Raw genomic sequence first — 12960 nt, 5'->3', positions numbered from 1 at the left:
AATAAAGAAAAAATAAACAAATTTACGGTCAGACAGACAAGCCGCCGAGCCAGGGGTCAGGAACCTTTTTGACCCAAAAAGCCTTAGCAGCAATATATTTTTATTTTTGAGAGAGCCATACCATATATTTTAAGACAAAATTCAGCAGAACTGCCTAACTTACTCTCTAGACAAAAGCCAATTTTTAGTGCTCTTTATTTCACAGTGTGACGTTAGATGCTTTGATAAAATGTATGGAATAATAATGGCAAAGCCTGTGTCTCATATCAACGAATACAGTATACCACTTTAAACTTGTGCCCCTCCCATTGTTACTTAAGAGCTTTGAGGCTCATTTTGACCTTCGTTTTTTTCCCGTAAATAAAGGTTTCAAAACAAGGTGTAAGCAAAGTCCTTTGTAAGTATGTCACAAAAAACAGCAAACGAAAAGTTTCAGCGCAGTGGGCAAGTGTGAGAGAGAGGAGCGTGCTGTGCGTGCATAGCTCCACTCACCCAATCAAATTGTTCTGTGTGCTTGGATAGTGCTTTGCGGTAATTTCAGTTTTTTTTGGGTTTTTATTATCAAGCGTATCAACAATGATCATACATAATTTAATGAGCTTCCATATAAATAATTCTTTAGCGATGTACATCCAAAACGGGGTCAGTTGGCACAACACCTTGTCTGTCAACTATAGGTAAGACTGCCCTTTATAAACTGGATCGAACAACAAAGAAGAAGCTTCGGCCTTTGCGTGCCCATCTCGCCGCTGAGCTTATGGGAATTGGAAAGCTACATAGAAAATTTGCACAGGTAGCATTTAATTACCGAGCCATATATGGTTTGCGAGACATAGGTTGTCGACCCCTGCGCTTAAGCCAAAAAAAATACAGAAAAATACTGCAATTACTCTGTCAATGTTGTGAGTGTTTACAGGCCAAACTAGTGAATCCAAACTCTTTATGGTTAGAAAAAACTGTTTTCAGAAGCAGTGTATGATTAATTACAGGATCCAGAATTGAGAAAAGTATTGATTGAGTACAATTTGCATGACAACACATCATAGCTGAAACCTAATTGTACAAAAAATTATGTTTAAAATAAAACTGCTTACTGTTTTGTAAATGTTATAAATATAGCTCTTTGTGCTTCTGAACTTTGACAGCTGTGATAGGTTATTGCATTATGTGCGTTGCTTGTATTGTGGTGGGAGTCATGTGATGTTGGGTGTGAAAGTGTCATGGGATCCATTACTTCATACTGATCACTGATAAACCTCAACTTGCCATTACTCACAAAGTATTTCTTGTATTTTCATTTTTGTTAAAAACCCCATAAAAGTATGCTTTACTGCTACCTCCAGTCTACTATTGTTTTTTAAATTTGTACTTTAATATATTCAATTAGTTAAATAAACAACAAGCAAAGTAAATGATTTATTACTTTAATGGTGCTTTCAGGTTTTTGCTTGTAAGAAATATCTCCAGGTTAATACTAGCCAGTGGCCTATATGCTTTGTGCTTCAGACATGTAGGAATTTGTCAACTTAGTGTAGTAACAAACATTGTTTTTCGGGCTACAGGTGGGCACAAAATTATATTTGTAATGCAAACATTACGTCTGCTATTCAGGGAAACAAAACGACAAAAATAAACACGCTTTATGTAGACTGGCGTAGTGTCCAGCTTTCTTGGTTACGAATAAAAAATAAATTTCCAAATCATATTTTTAGATGAATGGCTCAAGCACTCTTAATAGCCTCGAGAGGAAATGCTTTTGAAATGAATGAATTAATGATTCAATGACTCGCGCATTGCCAAACCCTGTCACGTTTTAAATTCACTCTCAATGTAAGTGGATCTTACTGACTCAATGATGAAGAGCATGTTCCAAATACACAAAGATCTGATTAATTTTCCTATTATTTATATTTTATTTAATGGATCCCGGAATTCCACTTTGAGTGTTTCGTCAGATCATTCTGATGTTTTGTTATTTTATGTGGTTGTGATCCCATGCATGCATCTGCACAGTTGTAAAAAAGAAATCGAATAGCCACATGAGTGTCACCTACTTGGCTCTATTATGTATTGGATAAAAATAGTTTCTTAGTCCTGAACATTGTGATGCTGTTATTCTTATCTCACCTTGAGCAACTTGAATTACTGTTACTATCAACAATAACTTTCTACACAGGTAACAAAATGTCAAAACTATTTTACAACATCAATCTAAAATAAATCCCTACCATAACAAAAACTTGGTTGGGAATTTAATTTTGTCTACAATACTGACACTCTAAAAGTAGATCTGCAGCGTCTCCCATACAGTTGTGTGTTTGTGTGGGTGCGTGCGTAAATTTGTTCTCAAGTGTAGATGCCTCTTTTTGTATATATCTTTCATAAATGGTTTAAGAACCACCTTATCTGAAACACTTAATTGGTCTTTCAAGTACCAGCACTGGTATCCAAAATATCTATACAAAAGCCGGTCTCCAAAAAGGCGCTTGCATACCACTCGTGGCTCTTGCACCATGTTTTGCCCTCAGAATTGAGCAAGCAGAAAATAAGGGCTTTCCCAAGAATGTAGTGGAAGAGGGTACACAAGCAGTGTTTGTATGCCTGCCCTGGTATGCAACAGTGAGTAATTAGTGTTTTGTCCCAACAATATACTCTGTGCCAATTAATGTTGCCTGTCTCATGGAATGCACACAGGATGTCTGCTACTGCAATCTGCTGTGTTTATGGCTATGTTCTAGAGCTGTTTGATTGGTTGTAAAGTAGAGCATTCACATGGAATTCTCTATCTTCAGTTTACCTAATGCAAGGAAAATTCCATATTCCCATTATAAACTAAAATCACCATTGTGGTTTTGCAGAGTTCTAAATGGGAATTATACATTTTCTTTATGGAGTTGACATTGCTATTGGGACAGAAACCGAGTTCAACATTTTGAATGTGAAGCACATACCGGTACTTGAATTTGATACTGCATGTTATCGAGTCTTGGCATTGTAGGCACAATGATTGTTAAAATACTTCATCATAACAAAAAATAGATAAATAAAAACCACAATTGTATTGCTTTGTATAAGAGTAAACAAAAACATGTAAACAAATGAAGTGATGCTTCCCCAGAAGCATGACGCATTAGTCTCCTATTCAAGGCCTGAAAACCAGATAACCCATGCAAAGCCCACAAAACAGAAAAAATACAGACTTTCAACATTGCTCTTTTTTCATTTTATTTGGTAAATTAAACGGGGACATGATATATGTGAAAAGCCCCTGTGTTGATATAGCAGTACTGTTTCACCATCATTCAGAACTCCCCTGCTGTCTATGTTTGGAAAATACTGACAAAGGAAGTTAGGAACTAACAAATCAGCTGCCTTGTATTTCCTTTGCCGCTCATGTTTGTTCCGCTTCATTCACTTGATTTGTGCTGTGTTGACACTAGGGGCAAAGCCTGTGAAAAGGTAGCTAGGGAATTAGGAGCTTATAATATATTTAGAGGTTGCATTGGTGACTTCTCCAACTTTGGAAAATGTATAGCTGACCTATGAGCAACATTAAGATGCATTTAGATGTGGGATATTTGCAAGCTCAATCCCCAAAATGAAACAATCAGGTGTAGATTCGTAATCCTTTTAGCATGCACGTTTTATAATGTGGCAACTCGTTTAATTGTTCAAAAGCACCGTTCCGCTAGCTACAACCGGTGATGTTCAATGTTAATATCTGCTAAAAGGAATTTTGAAAAGTTTTAGCACCTAAATATTGCAATTTTTTATGTTGATTAAATGTGTCCATCTACCATCTTTTCTTTGCTCTGTTATCAGGACCAGTTTGATAATCTGGACAAGCACACTCAATGGGGGATTGACTTCCTGGAACGTTACGCAAAGTTTGTCAAGGAAAGATTGGACATTGAGCAAAATTATGCCAAGCAGCTCAGGTACGGAAAATACACAAAATATCTTTTGATGAGTATGTTGGGAAATATTATGTGGGATGTGAATTAAAAATATTTTTCAAACAGTTTCTTTTAACTCTACTCTATGATATCGCCACAACTAACTGTGCAATCCTATTAAGGTTATTTTTATACTCCATTCCTAAGGTGTTGAATCCACAATCAGTCAAGGCTCATCTTCTCTTTTTAACAAAAAAAAAAAAGATAACAACCTCATTACTTCCCTAATAAATAATACATGATTTAATTAAATAATATATGTTTCTCTCCATATATGTTTGCATCAGGAACCTGGTAAAGAAATACTGTCCAAAACGCTCCAAAGATGAAGAACCAAGGTTGGTCTCAACAAATGTGATTTTTTTTTTCTTTTGAGCAAAAATGCCCAAATGGATTAAGTGCGCTCATTATAATAGACAGGCATTTATTTTAGTGGTATTTGTTGTTTGGCCTTAAATCATTTGCTCTCCTGACATTAAATATGTAAAACGGCATTCACAAACATGTTGCCAGAGATTTGAGGTCTCGTGTTGATCCCTTGCACACTTTTGCTCGCTCGTCTTGCAGGTTCACGTCATGTTTGTCCTTTTACGGAATACTGAACGAGCTGAACGACTATGCCGGCCAGAAGGAGGTGGTGGCAGAAGACCTGGGCCACAAGGTTTACGGAACGCTGATGAAGTACAGTCAGGATCTCAAAGCAGAGAGGAAACACGTGAGTCCACTGCACCACAGTCAAACAACGCAACACGTGTAGCTGAAGCCAAGACGCCCCAACAAAACTCTCGATTCTTGTCTTGTTGCTGCTCTTCATGCGCTCCCACCTCTTGGTCTTGCATTTGTTTAGTGTTGGGACTGACAAAAAAGGATACATATGTTGAGCATGATGTCAAACATCTGCCCTCATGATCTGCTCCTGCTGTAAACTCTTTTTTTGGAAGAACATTCCCTTCCCTCAGTGGAATACTTAAGCTCCTGTCCAAATGTAGTGATGGAACCCAAAATAAAATGCAGACTGCTTTTCTTTTCAAATACAGTTGTCAGATGGGGGAGAAATATGCAAAACCTTTCCTGGAAAAAACACTACGCTTTTGAATTGTTGCTTAAAGTGATTGGATACGGTTTCTGAATCAGCCATGTGTTAGCTGCCATGCTTCTGTTACTACAACCAAGCGGCGTTAACTTTTAAAATTCTGTCATTTTGATATTTGTATTGTTTGTAGCTCATTCATTCATACCTGGAGCGGCAGTAACTCAGGAGGTAGAGCGCTCGTCTTGGTATCAAGAGATCGCAGTTCGAATCCCGGCTCCTCCGTCTTACATTTCAAAGTGTCCTTGGGTAAGACACTGAACCCCTAATACCCCCAATAAGCAGGTTAGCGCCTTACATGGCTGCACGGCCGCTATTGGTAAATGTGAAGCACACTGTAAAGCGCTTTGGGAAGTTTTGACTTGAAAAGCGCTATATAAATGCAGATCATTTCATTTCATTTCACCTGTCAACCTACATGCTTTCTCGGTTTTTATACATTTTTGGATCATTTTAAGTTGTCTACACCGAATGGCATTTTATTTATTGGATTTTTTTTAACTTGTTTTTTAATACACCGATCTCGTTTTTCTCATTTTGGCTTTAATCTAATCTGCTACGCATGATAAGCAACACTGAATTTACTGCAAGTGGGAAAAATCTGAGAAAAATGCTGAAAGAATAGTTTGAGTTGTTTATTTGGTAAAATAAACTTTTTCACAAAATATTTCTATTTATTCAACGTGGTATGTCTTTCTGTACGTAAATAGGTGCCGCGTTGTGTTTGTAAAGGTTATTGAATTGCAATCATTAATAAAGGGAGTAATTGGCTGATGTTGACTGGTATGTTCATTGATAAATTGTGATTAGGGTACTCATTAGTTCTGTATCCATTGTGGATATTGATGTTGTCTTAAGAATGTTTTTGTTTGCCTTTCCGTATACATGTTTTTGCATGCTGTGTTGTTTGTGTGTGTCACACAGCATCTGCAGGAGGGCAGGAAGGCCCAGCAGTATTTGGACCACTGCTGGAAACAGATGGACAACGTAAGTGAGGAAAGCGCAATAAATTTTTTTTTTTTTGCTTGCACAAGAAGTAACCTTAGGTCAAATGTTTCCCACTTGGTCCTCCTGGTTGTTAAATGCAATGGATCAACACATTCTCTAGGTTCAGTTTTGATTTAAGCATTTAAACAATGTAAAATTTCGTTGTCACAATATGTTAACCCATTTTGTAACAATGACAATAAAAGGTATAATCTATTCTATTCTATTCTAAATACTCAATATTTATTCATATTTTTTCATTCTGACCTATTTCCCCTTGTTTAAAAAAATAATTACAATTTCACCTGAACTTACGGGTCATTTCTTTTTTTTCCTCTTGCAATAAAAAAACTCTCAATGTTTTTTGGGGGAGGAGTCTGAGAACACAATGTTGGCACATCACTATTGTTGGAAATGGAAAGAATGACACACATGTCCAAATGTACATCGGACCGTCCCTAAGCAAAACACATGTGCCACTTTTTGCACTTATTGACCTTTTTCCACTTTTATGGAGTTTGATACATTTAGCACATTTGCATATACTAAAACTACATGCAAAATTATGACACAACCAAGATTAACTCTAGAGATAAAATGCCAATTTGATAAATCCAATACTTGTCCCTGACACCATTAAAAGTGTGTTTTTGTGTGTGGCCAGTAAGGATTTAAAACTTTCGTCACGACTAATTTGACCCAGATGGCCTGTCTGGAAGTCAACCGTCATCATGTGATTCACTTCACTTTCTTTTTATTTACCTCTTTTAAACTTGAGTCACAAGGACTGCTGTTTCAGTTTTATAGGATATACGTGGTCAACAAGAAGGAAGTATTGTAAAGACATTTTAACATGCATCCTCCTGGCTTGCAGAATTTATTTCTTTTCTTCTTAATCCACAGAGCAAAAAGAAGTTTGAAAGAGAATGCAAAGAAGCAGAAAAATCACAAACAACTTTTGAGAAGTTAGACAATGACATCAATGCCACAAAATCAGAAGTTGAGAAGGTAAAAATCTTTACATTGTCTCTAATCCAAATATGACTGCTAATCTTCTGCCTTCCGTATTAATAGTAATATTTGTCAATGGCAGTGCTCACTGGCCTTATACATACCGTAGAATTGTTTTTACATTGAGGCAAACATCACGTTTTGAGTTTACACTCTTGGGCTCAATCCCATAACTTACATTTTGGCCTACCCACTTCATCTTGTTTATCTGTCTCCTCCCTTTTCAACTTATTTGGTGAAAGCAAGGCAACAATTCCCTTAGGAATTTAGAACTTACTTCCCAGTCATCACTTACAGTATGTTATAGTTCAGTCTTTTAGTTTTTTTTTTTTTTATATATACTTTTGATTTCACTCAGTTCAAAGGACAGTAACATTGGAGCTGGGTACAACTATAAATTGTCGTGTTCAACTTGCAAAAAATGTAAGTATTATGCCAGACAAGTCCTGAGCTGCCATTTGTTCCTTCTGGACCTTCCGCCTCCCCTTTGCCTCTGTGCTTTTCCTTACCCTCAGTGCTCGTCGATTGAATGTAGGTTTCATAACATAAACAGATAGAATTTGTTAATTCCCTCCCACGATTGCGTCCAGCTTGTCAGTAATGGCGAAATACCGTGTCTTGACAGAAGCTAGAATGCTACTGACCTGATTTCATGAAACAGGGCTTGTTTCCCTCACTCTTTCACCTTACTCTACATTTTGCAGGTTATTTGGTCTTTCTTACCCTCATCGTTAACATGCTTTGTTAGAGTAAAGAGTAAAATGGAAGTAATGGGATTGAGCCTTACTCGATTTTAGCAGGTTTACACAGTAGTAATTGACTTGCCACAGGCTAGAAACAACCCCACATGATCAATGCCATTTTCATGCAAAGTAGCATATTAGAGACATGAAAACTGGTGACTGAGATGTGCTGTTCATGACTGACTGTTCAGGCCAAAGCCCAGTATTACCTACGGACTCACATGGCTGATGAGAGTAAAAACGAGTATGCTGCACAGCTGCAGAACTTCAATGCCGAGCAGTGGAAACATTTCAACAACTCTATACCACATATTTTTAAGGTAATAGAAAATATTGTTTTCGATAAATATGCATGAAAAATTACCAAACTAATTTGTGGAAATAATTGAACACAAATATGGATTGGACTGGTGATTATACATAGTTCGCTAGCTTTTTCCCCCTTTTTTCTCGTGTCCCAGTATGAATAATGTAAGTGACTGCTTAACCTTACAATTCATTATAAATGGAATTCCCGTTTCATTATACCACTGACCTTTCTTGATGAAAATAACTTGTGCATTATGTTTGCTGATATAATGTTGTCTGCCCCCCAGAATCTGCAAGATATGGATCAGCGACGGACAGTGAAGCTCGGAGAGACGTATAGAAGTTTTGCAGAAGCAGAACTAAGAGTCATTCCCATTGTTTCTAAGTGTCTGGAAGGAATGGTTTCTGCAGCCAAAGCTGTCGATGAACGAAGGGTGTGTAAGAGTGAAAAAAACAACAAGATTATTATTGATTTGCTTTTTAATTTTATCTTATGTATACAAACATTCATTCAACATTCATAGGATTCTGGCATTGTTGTGGAGTCTTTTAAGTCAGGCTTCGAGCCTCCAGGAGACTTCCCGTTTGAAGATTTCAGCCAGAATATAAGTAGAACCGGGTCAGACGGGGCCATCAGCAACACACCCAAAGGAGAGCGGGATGCGGCCTCGGGGCCACGTTCCGACCCAAAACACACAATCAGCAAAACCAAGAACAAGCTTTGGCTCTTCGGGAAGAAACCTAAGGTACATACTCTGATGTGTTTTTAATTAGTTATTGGATCCTGTCGTAAATCTGAATCTTTAAAAAAAAATATCTGTACTCTGTTGATAATTTTAAAAATATTGTATATATTTCCGAGCATGTATTATCCTTTGAAAATCACACACATTTTACACCCTGACAGGTATTTGTCACTTGCTCAATTTATGGTCAGATATTTGGTACGCTCATGGACTTTGCCCCTTCTTCTATAAAAAGGACAATGTTGGTTAATTATTCTCTCTCTGTTGCTGGTGTACGTTTGAGGCATCAGCTCGCTCGAATGGTGTTAGGTCTCTGTTAATGATTATACATTATGTTATCATTGTAGATTTTGCGTGTATCTTGAAAATCAGTTCCGTTTATTTTTTTTTTAATGTAACTCTTTTGTTTTATAAATTAGTCAAGAATTCCCCCATAAAACAAACTAAAACAAAGTTGATAAGTGTTTTCCCTTTAAACAAAGTCACCAAAAATGCCATCCTGACTGATGGTTTTATTTTTTTCTTACTGCTTTCTGCCAGTCCCCTTCTTCCTTACCTCCCCCACCCCCGCCATCCTCGTCTCGCCCACGTCCTACCTCGCAATTTTTCCCTTCAAACCGATTCAGCACTGACCGAGTGAACCAGTATCTGTCCGACATAAAGACCACAGTGCCCAGAATCCCCCAGAACTTGAAGGGTCTGAGAAGAGGGGTGAGCCAGAAAGTACCGGTGTGCATTTGACGTTTTTTTGGACGCAGATCATGTTGTCTGGTTGATTTTTGTGGGATTTTCTACAGCCGTGTTTATCAACCAATGTACCCTGGCATACTAATTTGCCTTATAAATCTATCCAAAAATAGAAACATAATACGTACAATTTCCTAAATTACAGCCGTATGCCGTATAAGACAATGTTGTTCATCATCCGTTACAAAAAATGTTCTACTGACAAATTATTGTGATTTTTGATTGTAGCGGTCTTACTTTCCTTATATTACCAGAAAAAAATCATTATTATAGTAATGTATCAATTATCTCTTTTATTTATCTAATGATCTTTTTATTTATCGTATGTTTCCTACTATGGCTACATTGTCAGTCTTGACAATTTAAATGTAAAAAAAAAAAATATCAAGCAATTTTTAAATGTATTAATACATCAACTCTAACAATTTCAATTTCATTGAATGCACTTAAAATATATTTTTAAAATTTTCTGCTTGCAATTTGCTTTGAGATAATTCAATGAAAAAAGTGTGCCGGGGCTCAAAAAGGTTGAGAAACTGCTCTGTAAAATGTCTACAGGTCGTGAAAGTGCTTTTTAATTTTGAAGTCATGAAGAATCTTTACTAAAAACAATCTGTCACTATGACACTTGCAAACACCTTGCTGTGTTTACTTTCCCTCTTCTCTTTTTTGGCCTCTTGTTCTTGCTTTTTTTTTCTTCAAGTACCAATGACATGCTACCACAATCACAAGTGAAAAGAGGTCTGATGATTTTTTATGGGTTTGGGGGTTGCAGTGCTGTGCTATTGAGTTTGCAGTGGGATGCCTTTGTGTGGTTAACTCTGTTTAACTGAGAGTCCCCTCTCCAATGTACAGTGCAAAAAGCAATCAACACATGTGAATGTTAAGCCTTTCTGACTGTCATTTGGGCAAAGTGGCTCTCATTTGAACAGTTGAAAATACTTCTTCACATAAATAGTCATGTCATGCTGAATTGTATGAAGCCATGTCCGAACAATACAGTGTTTTTCCATGTGGTCAAATGTTTTAGAATGTCGCACAAAGCGCTGATATTTTTAATTAGTAAATGAGTTTCAAAACAAAAGTATATTCATTTATTACCACAAACATAAATGCAGAGTGTAACTCAAAAAACCTTCAGTCATATATCTGGCTTGCTGTTTTTTCTACTAATGAACTAACAACTAACTAAACACCGTCCTGTGTTGTATCCTTGCATTTCTGGATGTGCTAATGTGTTACATCCAAGTGGTCTGTCAAGTTGGTAAGTGGATGTAAATAACAATATATAATAGAAACCAGATCTTGTCATGCATGCAGCTTCGCTATGTTATACACGCCATTTGTAGTCAATAGGTTAGTTAGCCCAAACTTCCAGGTTGAATAGTTTAACAGAGACTGTTGACCCCGCCAAAAAAAAAAGTCCTACCCATCCACTTGAGTGGTCCCATGTGCAGGTTATTCAGCTCTTGCTAGGGAACATGTCAGCGGTCAAGTGTTAGAGTTAGTGTTAGTGAAATGTAAAACATAGTCTTTTGTTTGACAACAGGCTCCATCTGTGGAGGATTTCAGCCACTTACCCCCCGAACAAAGGAGGAAGCGCTTGCAGCAGAAAATTGATGAACTCAACAACAAACTCCAAATAGAGATGGATCAAAGGTACTCATTATCATCACGTCACAACTAAACTAGATTTCCATTGACACAGAGCGACCATAGCCGTTTTTGCCAATGTATTTACAAAGCTGAGAGCTACTGTTTTGTAATCGATTAGTTCAGTGGGCTACCAGTTTGATATGCATTACTGAAATGACAACTGTTATTATTTTATTAGTATAAATTATGTTTTTAACAAATTATAGGCTAGTTCTTAGAAATTGTTTTCATAGTTTTTTTAATTGAAGATGACTGGGTTAGAAAACACAGTCAAAATCAAACACTTTTTTAATGACATTAATAGTATTTTCCATTGTTTATGTCAGTGTTTTTCAAGCACAGTGCCTGGGCACATCAGTGTGCCACGAGAGCTTGCCTTGTGTACCACTGTATATTGCCAAATTGTATCTTTGGAAAAAAAAGCATGCCATTGTTCAGTAACATTTGCTCCCAGTGATCAGCCGAGTAACTGAAACATACTTCCATATCAGCAGGTGGCAGCAGATTGCTAGTTTATTACTTTCTTTGATATACTCATATGAAAGTACTGTACAAGGAAATGCGTTTAAGAACTTTTCTTGTTTGACGACGCTGGTTAAGATTGCTCTGCAAAATATAATAAATAATGAATCACATAACAGTGTGTAAAACACAAAGCACTCAATTTTGCTGATTAACTTATCATTATTAATGTATTATAATTTGACATTAAAAAATTTAGAATGTAGTAAAAAATTATTTTGTTCTACTGGCCGAAAAATAATGCTGATTATGAGCATTCTTTTTGCTACTTTTATGGGGGGAAAAATTAAATACTGTCAGACAGATTAAAAACATAGGAAAATCCAAAATGACACCATAATTATTAGCCAGAATGAATCAGAATGGTCAGCTGTATTACCTCCTGACCACAGGACCACTAAAGATTTAAAAACAATTGTTATACGGTTTAATTTAAGCAATATGATAATTAAATCTTTAAAAAAAATAAACCGTTGCCTCTAGATTTAATTTTGAAACATTTTCAAAAGTTGGTGTGCTTTAAGTTTTTAATGAAAAATAAAAGTGTGCCTTCAAAAGATACAGAGAGACAGTGGTTTACGTTTTCAAATTCCCTAGATTATCACCATTATCACAAGTGAGCTACTTTTGGAATAGGTCACTGGAAAGGATGGGAGGATTACTTAAAAAATATAACAGTCACTGATTACCTGTTCAAAAATGTAATCCATAACACAATCCGAATACTATAGTATTAAAATTATGTAACTTGATTACTTTAAGATAACTCCAATCCCAAATATGCCAATAAAATAAATATACATAGATGAAATTACTAAAAAGTGTTTTAAACTAAATGAAAATTGTAACCTTGAAAAAGAAATGCAGAAAACCAAAATCGGGTAGTTGCTTGTTGTCCAACAAAAAAAAGTGCATACATGTTAACCACGGAGGAACATGCATTGAGCAAAATAAAACTTTCTCTTTAACATGGCAGATAAGATATGCTTTGTTTCAGTTCACATTAAAAGCACATCAAGAACCCATTTAGTTTTAAGCAGACCAAGTGTTCAGTTTCTACATTTCTAATATACTCTGGGATTTGAAAGTCCTTGTCTGTGTGAATAAGACCGCCAAGAGATTTAATGCTAACGAGGAAAAGAATAAAAAGAGGTAAAACTAACGCACACCTGACTTCAATATTGTCCCTTGTA

General features: G+C 36.4%; 1 protein-coding gene across 3 annotated transcripts in view; it reads left to right on the top strand.

Moving 5' to 3' along the window:
- fnbp1l (formin binding protein 1-like) overlaps positions 1-12960 on the top strand; it is a 38936-nt gene that overhangs the window by 15277 nt on the left and 10699 nt on the right. For 2 of the 3 annotated variants that reach the window (XM_088348830.1, XM_088348829.1), the window contains exons 2-11: positions 3823-3938; positions 4244-4294; positions 4524-4671; positions 5971-6033; positions 6937-7041; positions 7979-8107; positions 8384-8530; positions 8621-8842; positions 9383-9553; positions 11139-11248. In XM_088348830.1, coding sequence (XP_088204956.1) covers positions 3823-3938; positions 4244-4294; positions 4524-4671; positions 5971-6033; positions 6937-7041; positions 7979-8107; positions 8384-8530; positions 8621-8842; positions 9383-9553; positions 11139-11248 — 1262 coding nt within the window. The remainder of the gene's footprint in view (positions 1-3822; positions 3939-4243; positions 4295-4523; positions 4672-5970; positions 6034-6936; positions 7042-7978; positions 8108-8383; positions 8531-8620; positions 8843-9382; positions 9554-11138; positions 11249-12960) is intronic. The other variant, XM_088348831.1, reaches the window with a different exon arrangement.

This window comes from Urocampus carinirostris, chromosome 12 (assembly GCF_059441175.1).
Source record: "Urocampus carinirostris isolate Australia breed hairy pipefish chromosome 12, RoL_Ucar_1.0, whole genome shotgun sequence".
Classification (NCBI taxonomy): Eukaryota; Metazoa; Chordata; class Actinopteri; order Syngnathiformes; family Syngnathidae; genus Urocampus; species Urocampus carinirostris.
This window is presented reverse-complemented; position numbering and strand designations above follow the sequence as displayed.